The sequence below is a fragment of the Mandrillus leucophaeus genome, unplaced genomic scaffold (assembly GCF_000951045.1).
Source record: "Mandrillus leucophaeus isolate KB7577 unplaced genomic scaffold, Mleu.le_1.0 Scaffold664, whole genome shotgun sequence".
Classification (NCBI taxonomy): domain Eukaryota; kingdom Metazoa; phylum Chordata; class Mammalia; order Primates; family Cercopithecidae; genus Mandrillus; species Mandrillus leucophaeus.
The window spans coordinates 80,072-96,680 of NW_012107186.1; the positions used below are offsets into that span (position 1 = coordinate 80,072).

The 16,609-nt window shown below is 50.9% G+C and overlaps 1 protein-coding gene across 1 annotated transcript in view; it reads right to left on the minus strand.

The window, feature by feature from the left end:
• IKBKB (inhibitor of kappa light polypeptide gene enhancer in B-cells, kinase beta) overlaps positions 1-16,609 on the minus strand; it is a 61,887-nt gene that overhangs the window by 41,986 nt on the left and 3,292 nt on the right. The window contains exons 3-5 of the mRNA XM_012001580.1: positions 4,953-5,047; positions 3,507-3,624; positions 253-322 (exon numbers count right to left, since the gene is read on the minus strand). Of these exons, the coding sequence (XP_011856970.1) occupies positions 253-322; positions 3,507-3,624; positions 4,953-5,047 (283 nt within the window). The remainder of the gene's footprint in view (positions 1-252; positions 323-3,506; positions 3,625-4,952; positions 5,048-16,609) is intronic.

The following is a 16,609-nucleotide window of genomic DNA, read 5'->3' on the forward strand; positions in this document are numbered from 1 at the left end:
TTATTCCCTACACATCATAATTCACCTGATGAGTTAATCAGGAAGGAAGGGAAACCTATTTGAGTTCAGCGTCTGTCTGGCTGACTCCTTTTTGACCTCCCTACTCCACCACGGTCCCCACTCCCCGGGCTCCCATTACCCCTCCACAGAGACCAAAGGATTGAAGTGTCTGCCTGCAGTGCTCCGCAGGGACTCATGGGGCACCACACTCTCCCTGAAGGACATGGCCTGACTTCCGGGGCTGGGATTTACCAATGTCACTCAGCAAGGTGAGGATGGCACCTTCCCGCAGACCACAGCAATTCTCAAACTGGTTCAGGTACTGTCAAGAAAGTGAGAAGCAGCATCAGAGCTGGTGGTCACAAACCACCGGAAATCCACACGTGTCTCTTACCAGCCCATGTGATGGAAGTGCTGACCCTGGGCCCTAGTCTTTAGGGGACCTGCTTTTGAGGAAGCTAGGGCAGCAGGACTAGCAGGGATTGGCCGGAGGAGGAGGAGGAAGAAGAGGAGGACGAAGCAGTCCTGACCACCCCAGGGCTCTCACATCCTCACAGCAAGGGGCCCCTGGGGCGAGGAAAGTTCGATTCTCACTGGCTGCTGCAGTTCTGAGCAAGGCAGGACGAAGTCTAAGCACAGGAAATAGGAATTATCTGTGCCTGAGGGTCCTAGAGACAGGCCAGGCTGGGAGGGCATCACTGGAAACCACCCTCCGACCACCATCCTGCCATCTCCTAGCCACGTAGGTGACGGTAACAGTAGGGAATGGTTACTGAGCACTGACTACGTGCCAGGGGCTGGAAGAGCTCTGCACGGATTAGCTTGGCAAAGCCTTCCCTGCGTGACCTCATTTAATACTAACCACCACCACTGAGTAAGTACGGGGTGGAATCCCCATGTTGGAGGAGGAAACTGAGGTTACACGGTTGAATACCTGTCAGCTCGCACAGCTGTGAAAGGGCAGTGCTGGAATGCGGTGCCAGGTCAATCTGAAACTCAAGCCCAGGCCCTTAATCCCCTGCCTTCCTGGCCCCCTCGACTGTCAAGAGGCTCCGTGTGCTGCTGGGAGCTGGCCTCCGAAGAAGGCAGAGAGAGGAGCTTCCCAGCTGAGCCTCACCGTCAGGAACTCACATCATGTTCATAAACCCTCAAGAGTCTGTTCACGTACCTAGCATGTATACTTTTAACATCGATTCTTACATGTCCCCATGTGCTGGCCAAGCCTGCCTCTCCTTGCCCACGGATGTATTATAGATTTGAACTTTTTAGAGGGAACAAAGGAAACAACAGACAACAAGACAGTGGGCAACAGTGTCCTCCCCTAACCCCACTGGGTGACAGCAAGGATAGGGGTTCCTTAGGATGCGAGTCCTTCCTGCCTCCCCCTCAATCATCCTGCAACCCACGCCAGGTCAGTCATGTTAAACTTTTCTTCTCTTCTTCCCTGGCTCATTGGCTCTTTGCCACCTAAAAGACCAAGTCTAAAAGCCTCTGCCTCACTTCAGAGCCCTCTGTAATCTGGCCACATCCCACCTACTTCCAGGCTGCCCTCTGGGAAGTCTCCACTTGACTGCAACATGGCTTTATCTCTACACAGCTGCAGTCAGTAATGGGTGACTGTCAAAGGTTAGAAAAATAAGGAAAAAATCAAAGTGCTGTCAAGTTCCCCCATCTCTCACTGTGGGTCATGCCAAGGGCTGTGTTCATATCCTGCTGTGAGTGCCACTCCCAGGACATGCCTATCTCCAGGGAGAGCCACTCTGGCAGGCCAAGCCCACGGAAAGTTTCCTTTTATTTTATTTATCTGTCTATTTCTTCTGAGACAGGATTATCTTTTTTCTTGAGACTGAGTCTTGCTCTGTCGCCTAGGCTGGCATGCAGTGGCGCAATCATAGCTCCCTGTAGCCTCAACCTCCCAGGCTCAAGCCATCCTCCCAGTCCAGCCTCCAAAATAGTGGGGACTACAAGCGCACACTACCACACCTGGCTAATTTTTCATTTTTTATTTTTTGAGGAGATAGGGCCTTGGTATGTTGCCCAGGCTGGTCTCAAACTCCTGGCCTCAAGCTATCCTCCTGTCTCAGCTTCCCAGAGTGGAAAGCTTTTGTTTTTTTTTTTAAGAGGCACAAGGGCCTGGAGGAACAGTAAGAGTAGCACCTGAAGTGTGTCTGGGAATAGCCACTGAAAGGGAGTAAATGCCTGGGCTCCCACCCTCACTATCGTGACCCTTCCAAAGTAAAGAGGTGCACTCACAGAGTAACCGACCTCCTTTTCAATTAAAATAAAAATTTTTTTGGCTGGGCGCAGTGGCTCACACCTGTAATCCCAGCACTTTGGGAGGCTGAGGTGGGTGATCATTTGAGGTCAGGAGTTCGAGACCCGCCTGGCTGGTATGGCGAAACCCTGCCTCTACCAAAAATACAAAAGTTAGCTGGGCATGGGGGCGGGCACCTATAATCCCAGCTACTCGGGAGGCTGAGGCAGGAGAATCGCTTGGACCCAGGAGGCGGAGGCTGCAGTGAGTCGAGATCACGCCACTGCACTCCAGCCTGGGCAACAGAGCGAGACTCTGTCTCAAAAAAAAAAATATTTTGTTCAGAGCTTCCAGTTATCATGTTATATGGCCTTATTCAGTCTTAGAGATGGAGAGGTGGCCTGTGGCTAGGTCTGTGTGGACTGGGACCCAGGCTCTGTTGCTACAGCTGTGTGAGGCCCAACCTCTCTGGGCTGTGATATCCACCCGTGATGTGGGAACCATACCTGTGCACTCATGTGTGAGCTGTTGGAAATCGAATGAGGTAACATGTACTAGCAGGCTATGTGGTACTATCATAGGGAACAACGGGGAGGAGGGCACCCAACTGCCCCTGAGACCAGAAGGGGCTGCCATCCACCCACCAGAAGTGAACACTCTAGGGAAGAGGGGGTGGTGTGGTGAGAAGGCGGAGAGCAGAGCCCCACAGATGAGTCCAGGTGGGTCAGGTGGGTTGGGTGGGTCGGATGGGTTGGGGCAGGTCTGCAGTCCTGGCCCAGCTCTCTGATCATGAATCCCACTCCCTCTCTTCTATGCTCCCTGCCCCCATGTGTGGTGCTGTCCCATCTCTGGAATAAGATCCCTCCTAATAAGGAGAGCAGTGGCGCTGGCACCAAAGGCCTAACGTGGCCCTAACACGCCCAGGGAGGAAGCATTTGTTTTGGAACTTGCCCAGTCCTTCCCCACGCCCAAACCTGTGATGAGTTTTCCTTGTCATTGGAATAATCCCAGCAGAGTGTGCAGCACGCCCTTCCCCCTTCCCTGGTGTTCTCGGAAGTGCCTCTGACTTACACACACACCAGCCCCAGGTGGGCAGGGAACAGAGGATCTGAGAGGCAAAGCAGCCCTGCTGGAGTTGCTGGGGGTCCCCAAGCTTCCTGATGATGACAGAAATGAAAGGTCTTCCCATCCCCCTTCCTGGTGTCCCACCTGCCCAGACAGGCTGTATGCCTGGCAGCCGCGGGAGCCTCACCTTCCGGAGATCTCCTCCTTGGCAATACTCCATGGCCAGCAGGGGCAAGTCATTGGGCGCCAAGTTCTGCATCCCCTCAGGGACATCTCGGGCAGCCACCACATTGGGGTGCGTCAGCCTAGGAAGGAGGAAAACTGATGAGAGCAGAGCCAGACTCCTGCCCAGACCCATCCCTATCACCCCCATCAGGTCTCAGCAACAAAGGCCCAGGATAACCCAGGGCTTCGAAACAGAGGAAGACAGAGCCCAGGATGGGTGGCCAACTGCAATGCCCCGGTCAGTGGCGTGCACCCAGCCCCACCCGCAGCACCAGAACTCAGACCCTGAGGGCATACTCCGTGTAACTTCCATTTTCTGTGCGTGCTACATCCCAAGTCCTCATCGTGCTGCCAAACTGCTCCTTTGAAGACCTTCCAATCTCATGCCCTCCACATGGGGGGGATGTGTCACACATGCAAGCAGGCAAACAAGGTGGTGCCTGCTCTTTTTGTTCTCGTATTTTTTTTCTTTTCTCTGTTTATTTTTCGGCAGGTTGATTCACCCACACACATCACCCCAAGGTGGACACACAGAGAGGGATCTGAGAAGGAACTCATGTAACCAGATAGAACCATGATGTAACCAAATGGCACTTCCTCTTTTTAAGAGGCTGGCAGAGGAGCCCCTGCTTGGTGTCCTCCTCGCTGGCTCTTTCGGAGCCCACCTCACTAGCTAGGGGGTCAGCAGCCACCGGGCAGATGGACGGCCCAGTCTCCACACTAGAGGAATAAATGTCAGCGGCAGCATGACAGCAGAGAACGGTCATGTGCCACCTTGGAACTGGAAATACAGGAGGAAAGAAGGCTTTTTTTTGCTGACAAAGGAAAAGTCACTGTGATAACTGTGTTAACTTATTTAATATAATGAAACTGATTAAAAGTCCCCGACAAGGCCCAGTGTGGACTTTAGCTGCTCTTCCTCTGGCATCTTTAGAAGCAGCAGAGTCACCGTGGAGACTGTCGGGCTGGCGCCCTGATGGAGGGGCAGAGATTTAAGACTCTCCTCTATTTTTTTTTTTTTTTTTTTTTTTTTTTTTTATTTTTTTTTTTTTTTTAATTAGACGGAGTCTCGCTCTGTCGCCCAGGCTGGAGTGCAGTGGTGCGATCCTGGCTCACTGCAAGCTCCGCCTCCCGGGTTCACATAATTCTCCTGCCTCAGCCACCCAAGTAGCTGAGACTACAGGCGCCCACTACCAAGCCTGGCTAATTTTTGGTATTTTTAGTAGAGATGGGGTTTCATTGTGTTAGCCAGGATGGTCTCAATCTCCTTACCTCGTGATCCACCTGCCTCAGCCTCCCAAAGTGCTGGGATTACAGGCATGAGCCACCGCGCCCAGCAAGACTCTCCTTTCTAGACACACCGGGGGCTGCTGCTCCAGCTTTCCCCTGGGGTGCGCAAGGCCCTCACCTTCTCATGATCTGGATCTCCAGGCACCACCGCTCTCGATTCCGGGGGCTGAGTTCCTGCCGGCACTGCTTGATGGCAATCTGCTCACCTGTTTCCTACAGAAACAGCACAGTGGGGACCAGCAGAGCGAGCTGCAGGCCAAATCCCACCCTGTCTGCTGCATGGGAGGGATCTCCAGTCCTCAGGTGTCACCTGCAATCACCTCCTGGTGCTCCAAGGTCACATGTACACACCGATCGACAGCCACGTAGCACCTGCCCTTCGGGCTGTCTCCTTACCACCCCACCTCTCACCCAACCGCTCCAGCCTCATTTCTTTTTCTTTTGAGATAGAGCCTTGCTCTGTCGCCCAGGCTGAAGTGCACTGGCACAATCTCAGCTCACTGCAACCTCCACCTCCCATGTTCAAATAATTCTTGTGTCTCAGCCTCCTGAGTAGCTGGGATTACAGGCATGCGCAACCATGCCTGGCAAATTTTTGTATTTTTAGTAGACACGGGTTTCATCATGTTGGTGAGGTTGGTCTTGAACTCCTGACCTCAAGTGATCTGCCTGCCTTGCCCTCTCAATGTGCTGGGATTACAGACGTGAGCCACCACACCCAGCCTCTCCCACCTCATTTCTATCCATCCAGAGACTACAGAGGCTTCAAGGCCCTGCTCCATTCCAAGCCCTGCCATGAAACCTCTGCTGACCATTCCTGCCCAGAGAGGTTTCTCTGTCCGAACCCTGGCTGATGCTGTATTAGGCTGACCCATGGGACACTGCTAATTGACCACATTGACCTACAAAAATAGCACCTGCATGTGGTTCAGCCTAATAGTGAACACCACGTTGAGTGTCTTCATTGTTTCATGTGAGTTTTGTCCTTTCAGAACACAAGCATAATGTAGCATAATATAGCAGATGAAACACTGGCTAGTTCAAATTCTAACTGTGCCATTTACTAGCTATGTGACCTTGGGTAAACCACTTGGTCTGACTCAGTTTCTTCTGTAAAATGGGAATACTGACACCCATATTTCAAGGCTTGAAAACAAGCCTCTAGCAGGTATTGGTAACCCCGCAGAGCAGGGAACCCAGGTCATCCGAGTACTCCTGTTTAAAATCCTGCAGAGATTGGCTCCCACCTGCATTTCCAGCCGCTCTCCTACGACACTGCAGCCAGATGGCACCACCCACCCTGGCGCTTGGCCCTGCTCCTCTACACTTGCCAGCACAGGTGCATGGGCACCACAGTCTGCCCAACTCAAGAGGGTCTCACCCTCCACTATACTCCTGTAACAGCTAATTCCTTCAGTGCACATGCCAAAGAGTTACTTTCTGCAGAGTAATGGGCTGTTTTCTCTTCTCTTTGTCAAATTATAGACTTGTCCATCTTCGTGGGCCTTAACTTCTACCCAGGTAACCAGCAGCATCCTCAACAGTGGCTCCTGCACCTGGCGAATCATGAACTGAGCCACTGGCTCCTGGCGGCCTCCCCTCTTCTCCCTGGTGCATGAGTGAGTGGGGACGCCAGAGACAGGCAGGCCCTGAGGCTGTGGCACAAGCAGCAGGGAGAGCGGCTCTGGCCTCAGGCACTCCAGCTGCCACAAGGGAGTCACCACTGCACCACTGTCACCTCTTTTGGCCATGGGGGGTCTCCAGGACAACTGCGGGGCAGCAGCTGCCCCAGGCAGCAGCTCCCAGAGCCCCAGCCTGAGAGCCGATCCTGCCACCACTAAACAAGCTGACCTGCACCAACATCCTGCACCTCCTGTGTACCTACAGCACAAAACTCCCAACCCACACACACACCTGGGCAAGAGCCGCGCCTGCAGTGTGGCACAGGGCACCCAACAGTAGGAGAAGATTTCAGAACTGTACCAGACTCTACTGTGGCTCACTTGAAGGATGTCCTAGAGGCCCTGTTAGGCCAATTTCTGTTTTCTCAGTTTATGAAGATACAAACTTGATGGCTCTGTACCCCAGGTGGGACTGATGGTTATAAAAGGACGTTTGGCCCTTTTTGTATCTTGCCCTTTCGCCTTCACCCTGCCTTGATCTTGGACTTCCTAGCCTCTAGGACTATAAGAAATAAAATGGTTATAAATTACGCATTCTCAGTTACTCTGTGATAGCAGCACTGAGACACTGCTACAGACACTTGCCTCCAGTTAGGCGGAGTTTGCAGAGGAGCTTAGATGTGGGGAACACAGGGTTCCACAAACAGAGACTGATGGCCCCGCTGCAGCGTGAGGTGCCGTTGCCAGGAGCATCTATCCACCTCCATCCACCCTGCAACATTTCCATGGACAGTATTCCAAGCAATGGTTTAGCCAAAGAGACTGTAACTCATGGTTCGCTACCTCAGAATGACTGAGACTAAACCAAGATACCAAAAAAATCTGCAGCAACTTAACTTCAATACACAGAAGAGTGCACTTGTTGTCTATTGCTGCCGTAACAAATTACCACAAACTTGGTGGCTTAAAATAATACACCTTATTTCCTTGCAGTTCTATCTGCTGAAGCCTGACGTGCGTCTGCCAGAGCTAGGATGTTGGTGAGGCTGTGCTCCACCTAGAGGCTCTAGGGGAGAGTCTGTTTCCCTGCTTTTCCCTCTGCATCTTCTAGAAGCGCCACTTTCTTCAGCTCGTGGCCCCTTAGCCTATCCTGGCGTCAGCCATGGCCCGCCATTTTCCTCACATGCATCAGCTGACACTGGCTCTGCTACCTCCCTCTCCCACGTTTAAGAACCCTTGAGATTACACTGGGACCCCCAGGGAAGCCAGGTCAATCTCCCCATCTCAGGTCAGCTGATTAGGAAACCTAATTTCATCTGTAACCTTAATTTCCTTTTGCCACGCTGCCCCACCCAGTCATAGGTTCAGAGATTAGGATGCAGATTTCTTGGTGGGGTTGGGGGGAATTATTCTACCTACCACAAATGAAACAGGACAGATAATCAGATTTAAAAAGTAGATTAGATGACTCAGTTTATTAAGTGATTTTAGGTCCTCTGTCTAGCTACAAATTGGATAATTGCAGTCTTTTGCCCAACACAAACACTGGACCTGATACACAGCTGTCACTTGGCCCAACCCAGAATCAGGAAGAGATTTTGATACTGAAGACTTGAAATTGGTCTTAAATATCCAAATGCAAACTAAAAAGACTGAACTCAGCAATGTGAACACTGAACAAGTCTTTAAATATCTGGGCATAGAGACCAAAACTAACTTTCTACTCACAGACAGCTCAGCTTTGCCCTAGAGTTGAGGTGAAATCCTAACTTCCTGGGCCTAGGAAGGTCTGCTGTAGATACATACACACTTAAACTTTTCCTAACACAGTGGCCTTCATCTGCCTCTAGGAAGTATTCTGAAATATTCCCAGTTTTTCCATGAGTAATGTTGCATTTGAAACAGAAATGCAAACAGAATTACTTTGTTATTAAAAACATGCCTGCTCTAGAAAGCGAAATTCAATTAAAACAGCACAGAAGCAGGCTACGAACACCGGTTCTGAAACCCCGGGGGGTTTGTTCTTCACTAGCAGTGGAATTCGAACAGATGTAAAGTAAGAAGGTTGGCTTACTTTATTTTTCCTAGAATCTACTGAGTCTTAGCTTAGTTCTGTGGAAACCCAGACTAGGCCTGAGCCATGTCAGTACCCAGCTTCTGGTACGTGAACTCCTCGTGAAGGACAAAACTCAAAACTGCTTTGTGGCCGGGCGTGGTGGCTCATGCCTATAATCCCAGCACTTTGGGAGACCAAGGCAGGTAGATCACTAGAGCCCAGGGGTTTGAGACCAGCCTGGGCAACATGGCAAGACTCTGTCTCTACTAAAAATATTTTTAAAAACTAGCCAGGCATAGTCATAGATGCCTGTAGTTCCAGCTACTTGGGAGGCTGAGGTGGGAGAATCTCCTGAGCCTGGGAAGTCAAGTCTGGACAATACAGTGAGACCTGCATTGAGCTGTGATCGCGCTGCTGCACTCCAGCCTGGGCTACTGGAGTGACACCCTGTCTTGAAAAATAAACACACACAAAACAACAACAGAAAACTGGTCTATATTTTGAGAAAAGGGAGAAAGTTTCCCCTGTATGTCCAGATTGAATGTAGTGATTATGAAGGTCCTCAGAGTTTGCAATTCCTTGCCTTTGATGCATGAAAACATAAAACTTGTGTATAAGCATGTGTGTCATAAGGTGTAAAAAAGGCAGAGGGGAAGCACATCCTCAGACTAAAAGGTGCCTGGCAGATGCGAGCTGAAGACCAGTCACAGGAGAAACAAAAGGGGCTGGCCCAGCTTCCTGAAGTTCACCTCTTTCAATGACTCAGGGGAAACTCACAGAGGCAAAGAGCTACGTTTAGACCCTTAGCACAGAAAGCCCAGTGTCCCGTTATCATGGCAAGCGTCCAACCAGGCCACTGTGGACACGGGGACAATTAGTAACAACCTCCTCCTCCTTCTCAGACCCCACCTCCTGAGATGAGTGCTTCAGAAAGGAGGCACAAGGCTGGGGGCAGAGAGACTGGGCAGGAGGACCCAGAGCTGGAAGCCAACAGGTCCGGGATCCAGCTGCAGTTTCACCCGACTCAGCAGGTAGTCGACTGAACACACCCTGGGCCCCAGCATCGCCTGTTCTATGCTATGAGGGCCATAACTTCTTCACCCTACTCCCTATAGTGCAGACCCCCACTGGGCACAGTGGCCTCCCGCCTCACCCATGGGAGCTAGGCGCTCGGGCTCCGGAGACAAGTAGGTCCAGGTGTAACTCCCTCCCCCACCGCATGGTAAAGGTGCATTAGGAGCCCATGTATAAGCCCTGGGTCCTTATCCATAAGATGGGGATGGGTCCATCCACTCCAGGGATGTCAGCTAAAATGACACACAGCATCCGAACACAGGGAGCCGGGAATAAACAACCACAGCCTCACTTTTCTGGCCCCGTGGAGATGCTGCTCTGCCCACTTGAGTCGACCTCTGTTTTCCTGCGAGGCCCTCGAAAGTCTACCTCCTTTCCAGATCCTGCTAAAGCTCCATTCACCCCAAGAAGCCACCCTTCCCCAGCATTCAGGAGAGATCATGCGGACAGGGAACCCAGCTCGGCTGCCGTATGATGCCCTGGAGAAACAGCAGCCATTGTTATCCATGCAATTCGGTGCTTGGATTTAGACTCACTTACTGCGTTCCTGAATGCTCCCTGGATCACTGTGATCAGAGAGTAAGCACACGAAGGGCAGGGCCCCTTTTTTCCTGGTATCCCCGACAGAGCTTGGGCCCAGGCTCTATAAATCCCTAGAGAAGTGACTGAATGGAGCAGAGGCTTTAAGGCTTCCAAGCACAGAGATAAGCTGGGGTGAGCTTTGTCTTGTCCCCTGAAGGGGCGAGTTCAGGTCCGTGCTGCTTCATAGAAGGGATTGTTAACACTCTGCCTTCTAACATCCAGTGCACACACTGCCTCCTCCACCCCAACAAGCATTCCACAGGGCTCCAGGCAGCACTTCCTGGCCCTCCTCACAGCCAAGTGCACACAGAACATGACGATATCGCAAGGTACTCTGGGTCGCTTCCAGAAGGCAGCTGACCTACCTCCTGCCCAGCCATACTGGGGACCCAGCAATGAGGGGATCAATATTGGAGAATCCCCATCATCCATGCGAAAAGTGGGGACCCACAGCCAAAATGCTGACAGAGCCAGGGTCTGAACCCAGGTCTGTGTGACTGAGTCTCGTGTTCCCACCCCTACTCCCAAACCATGTTGCCACGTGGGGGCACTTGGTTACCTCCTCCTCCTCCTCTGTATTTAACAGAGGTCTCACTGAAAATGTCAGCCTGTCTAAACCGTACTGGGAAGTGGTTTGTGCTGACCCTGAGCTGGAGGTCTTAGCGAGTTCCAACACAGTGTGGAATGGTGAGGCCCACGCATGGCAGGAGAACCACAAGAACAGGGGAAGCAGGTTGGTGGGGCTCGCTTGTTAACTGCCCTCCCTCCCTGGGAAACACTCAATGTGGGGTTCTTTGTCTAACAAGGAAGACTTATAAGTGTTTTGTTCTCCAAAGAAGAGTTTTTCAACCAAGCGCAGTGGCTCATGCCTGAAATCCCAGCACTTTGGGAGGCCAAGGCAGGAGGACTGCTTGAGCCCAGGAGTTCGAGACCAGCCTGGGCAACATAGAACGACCTCTTCTCTACAAAAAAAAAAAAAAAATTAGCCAGGCATGGGGTCTCATGCCTGTAGTCCCAGCTACTCAGGAGGCCGAAGTGGGAGGACTCCTTGACCCTAGGAGTTCAAGGCTGCAGTGAGCCCTGATCGAGCCTCTGCACTCCAGTCTGGGTGACAGAGGGAGACCCTGTCTCAAAAAACAAACAACAAAAAACCAATAAAGAAGTGTTTTCCCCTTCCTGCTTCAAAGAGGTTCAGACTGTAGGGAACAAGGAGAGCCTAAGGAACACCGAGGCCCCACCCCGAGTCCCCGCCACGGAGAGGCCACAGGCACAATGGAAAAACACAAGGTTGGGTTCCGAACAGACGCAGGTTCCAATCCTAGCCTCTTTGCTTGCGAGCTCAGCCTCTGTGGGTGAGTCACAGAGACTGTGCTTCAGTCTCCTCAACTACAAAATGGGAACAGAGACAACAGTACTTCCTTTTAGAGATGTGAGGGCTGGAGAGAAAGCACATAAATACGTAGTTTGATGCTGGCGCATAGTAGGTTCTCAGTAAATGATACTTCTGATTATCAGGCCACTTCTCTGACTGAGGATACCCATGCTTAGGGGCTTTTTCATGTAATTTCTATCGTGATAACTAAAACATTCCCTCTTCTGCAGACAAGATACAGTGCATGGAGTGTCAGGAAAGTGCACACTTGTTATGTGGAGTACAACCATGAGAGTTAAGGAACCAACACTACCATAGCCCAGCTGCTTCTTTTAAGAGGCTGTGAACAGAGAGGTCCCCAACAGAGAACACAAACGCTCATCTTCTGAACTTGGACAATGACCAAAGACCTCTCCTTAGCACCCAAAGCAGCCCTAGAGATTTCCCAAACTTAGGGAGAACCCATGGGGAAGGAAGGTAGAGAGCTTCCTGGCCTGGGCCGCTCACGGGTAGGCATCCACTGAGGACCTGCAGGCACTCCACTCCTCCTGCTCCCTTCCACCTCTACTCCACCACTAAGCCCTGTTGATTCCACCCCTTAAATATACTTCTCTCTCTCTCTCTCTTTTTTTTTTTCTTAGACAGAGTTTCGTTCCTGTTGCCCAGGCTGGAGTGCAGTAGCACGATCTCGCCTCACTGCAACCTCCACCCCCTGGGTTCAAGCAATTCTCCTGCCTCAGCCTCCTGAGTAGCTGGTATTACAGGCATCCGCCACCACACCTGGCTAATTTTGTATTTTTAGTAGAGACAGGGTTTCTCTACGTTGGTCAGGCTGGTCTCGAACTCCCAACCTCAGGTGATCTGCCTGCCTCTGCTCCCAAAGTGCTGGGATTACAGGCGTAAGCCACCGCACCAGGTCTAAATATCGTTTAAGTCTGCCCACCCCTCTCCATCTCTCACCTGGACGACTCCAAAACATTCAGACCTGGTCTGCCTGCATCACTGGGACGGTGCCAGTGACACTGTAGTAGCAGCCACCGAGAGCTAGTTGTTGACTATTCAGGAATCTGGCCGGAGCGGGCTGTTAAATTGCTGGTGGCTTGAAGTCAGCCCTGGTGGGAGTAGCTACCCCATAAGCTGTTAAACTGCTGGTGGCTTGAAGTCAGCCCTGGTGGGAGTAGCTACCCCATAAGAACTGCTGCGCACTATGGATCAGGGCATTTCTTCCCAGAGCTGATTTTTTCCTAGCACGCTGCCCACTGCTTGGGCCCTCCCAATCTGTTCCCATGGGCACAGCACCTCCCTCTAACATCGTTCCACAGCTCCTCCATAAAAACAAAACCTCTTCAGCTGAAACTGCCCAAAAAACGCCACAGTCCACCCTCAGCCACCCAGGCACTTGTACCCCATCCTCCCTTCGGGCCACACTGGCCTTCAGTCCTGCCACTAGCCACACCTGCCCTCCACAGGGGCCCTCAGGAGCCTCTCCCTTGGCCTGGAACTCTCCTCCCACCTTCTCTGCCAAGCTGACTTCTACTAGGACCTCAGTTCAAGTGCCACTTCCTTGGGGAACCTCCTCTGACACTGACTGATCCCACCCCAACGAAAGGTCTCAGTGCACTGGGTCCTTCTCCCAACTTGCACTTTATAATACTTAGGAGCTTACATTTATAATTAGTTGACTAATGGCTCTTTCCCTTCTCCAAAGGTCCACTTTAATCACCACTGTACACATAATAGACATTAGATAAATATTTGTGGACTGGCAGAGTGGATGATTTGGGTCACCTAGCACATATACAACGTCAGGCACTTGCTACAGGAGAACTGAAGGAACTCCAAGGCCAGACCCAACCCTGGCTGACCAGGCATGCAGGGTCCTGACGACACTTACTCTCGTCAGACAGGAAGGGCGGCACAGGAGCCGGCCTGGAGAAACTCACCGGGAGAACCAGTTCCCACGGAACAAAGTCATCCCAAACAGGTTTGTGGAGGAGGTAGCCTAGAGTTCATCCTGGAGGAACGTGCAGGAGAGGGAGGCCTGTTTGACGAGAGGGCTCAGCACCCGAACCAGGGGCAGCCAAGGGGAGGAATGACAGAGAGGCAGGTGCAAACAGACTGCATGGGGTTCAGCCGGCAGGAGGAGGAAGCTGGCTTTTGGCTTTTTAAAAGTACATAACAGGCCAGGCGCCTGTTAGTGGCTCATGCCTGTAATCCCAACACTTTGGGAGGCCAACATGGACAGATCACTTGAGGTCAAGAGTTTGAGAACAGCATGGCCAACATGGTGAAACCCTGTCTCTACTAAAAATACAAAAACTAGGCTGGGCACAGTGGCTCATGCCTGTAATTCCAGCACTTTGGGAGGCCGAGGCGGGTGGATTGCCTGAGGTTGGGAGTTCAAGACCAGCCTGGACAGCATGGTGAAACCCCGTGTCTACTAAAAATATAAAAACTAGCCGGGTGTGGTGGCAGGTGCCTGTAATCCCAACTACTTGGGAAGCTGAAGCAGAAAAATCGCTTGAACCCAGGAGGCGGAGGTTGCAGTGAGCCGAGATCGCGCCAACGCACTCCAGCCTGGGCAACAGTTTGTGACTCCGTCACACACACAAAAAAGAAAAATTAGCTGGGTGTAGCCAGGTGTGGTGGCTTATGCCTGTAATCCTGGCACTTTGGGAGGCCGAGGTGGGCAGATCGCAAGGTCACGAGATCGAGACCATCCTGGCTAACACGGTGAAACCCCATCTCTACCAAAAATACATAAAAAATTAGCCAGGCATGGTGGCAGGTGCCTATAGTCCCAGCTACTCGGGAGGCTGAGGCAGGAGAATGGCATGATCCCGGGAGACGGAGCTTGCAGTGAGCCAAGATCACGCTACTACACTCCAGCCTGGGTGATAGAGCAAGACTCCGTCTCAAAAAAAAAAAAAAAATTAGCCGGTCATGATGGCGCTGCCTGTAATCCCAGCTACTCAGCAGGCTGAGGCAGGAGAATCGCTTGAACCCAGGAGATGGAGGCTGCAGTGACCCGAGATCACACCTGTCTCAGCTGAGCGTGAGACTGTCTCAAAAAAAAAAAGAGAAAACATGGGAAGTGCTTCAGGGTCTGGGAAAAGATTTTATGGATAAGCACAGTTAACAGAGGCAAAAGTAGACAAATGAGATTACATCAAACTAAAAAGCTTCTGCACGGCAAAAGAAAAAACAGAGTAAACCTATGGAACCTGTGGAGACAACCTATGAAATAGGAGAAATTGTTTGCAAACTATCCATCCAACAAGGGATTAATATCAAGAATATGCAAGGAACTCAAACAACTCAACAGCAAAATAATAAATCATCCAATTTTTAAAATGGGCAAATGATTTGAAGAGGAATTTCTCAAAGACTTACAGATGGTCAACAAGTATATGATAAAATGTTCAATATCACTAATCATCAGACAAATGCAAATCAAAACCACAATGAGATGTCATCTCACCACAGTTAAAATGGCTATTATCAGCAAGACAGAACAAATGAAGGCAAGGATGTGGAGAAAGGGAAACTCTATACACTATTGGTGGGAATGTAAATTAGCACAGCCATTATGGAAAATAGTATGGCGGTTCCTTGAAAAACTACAAATAAGGCTAGCGCAGTGGCTCACGCCTTAGTTTCAACAGGTTGAGAGGCTGAGGCAGGCAGATCACCTGAGGTCAGGAGTTCGAGACCAGCCTGGCCAAAATGGCAAAACCCTGTCTCTACTAAAAACATAAAAATTAGCCGGGTGTGGTGGCACACACCTGTAATCCCAGCTACTTGGAGGCTGAAGCAGGAGAACTGCTTGAACCCAGGAGGCAGAGGTTGCAGTGAGCCGAGATCATGTCACTGCACTCCAGCCTGGGTGACAGAGCCTGAGACCAGCCTCTGTCTCAAAAAAAAAAAGAAAAACTATAAATAGAATTACCATATGATCCAGCAATCCCACTAGTGGGTATCTATCCAAAGGAAAGGAAATCAGTTTATCAAAGAGATATTGGCACCCTCATGTTTACTGCAGCACTATTCACAATGGCCAAAATATGAAATCAACCTAAATGTCAACCTAATGTCCATCAATGAATAAATGAATAAAGAAAATGTAGTACACAGACACAATGGACTCTCTTATTCAGCCATAAAAAAGAACGAAGTCCTGTCATCTGTGGCAACATGGATGAGCCTGGAGGGCATTACATTAAGGGAATTAAGCCAGGCCCAGAGAGGTAAATACCGCATGTTCTCACTCATCTGTGGGAGCTAATAAAAAACAGATCTCAGTTGGTTAAAATCAGTAGGCTGACACCTGGGATTACCAGCACTTTGAGAGGCTGAGGTGGGAAGATCACTTGTGTCCAGGAATTCGAGACCAGCCTGGGCAACAGAGACCTCCTATCTACAAAAAAACAAAAAATCAGCCGGGCATGGTGACACATACCTGCAGTCCCAGCTACTCAGGAGGTTGAGGCAGAAGGATCATTTGAGCCCAGGAGGTCAAGGCTGCAGTGACCCATGATGGCACCACTGCTCTCAGCCTGAATGACAGATTGAGACCCTGTCTCCAAAGAAATTAAAAATTAAAAAAAAAAAAAGGGCCAGGCATGGTGGCTCATGCCTGTAATCCCAGCATTTTGGGAGGCCGAGGCAGGCAGATCGCCTGAAGTCAGGAGTTCGAGACCAGCCTGGCCAACATGGTGAAACCCTATCTCTACTAAAAACACAAAAATTAGCGAGGTGTGGTGGTGCACGGCTGTAATCACAGCTACTTGGGAGGCTGAGACTGGAGAATCACTTGAACCTGGGATACGCCGGTTGCAGTGAGCTGAGATTGTGCCACTGCACTTCAGCTTGGGCAACAGAGCGAGACTCCATCTCAAAAAAAAAAAAACTGATCTCAGCCAGCCTCGGTGGTTCACACCTGTAATCCCAATACTTTGGCAGGCTGGGCGGGGGGGGATCATCTAAGTTCAGGAGTTCAAGACCAGCCTGGCCAACATGGTGAAACCCCATCTCTACTAAAAATACAAAAATTAGCCAGGTGTGGTGGC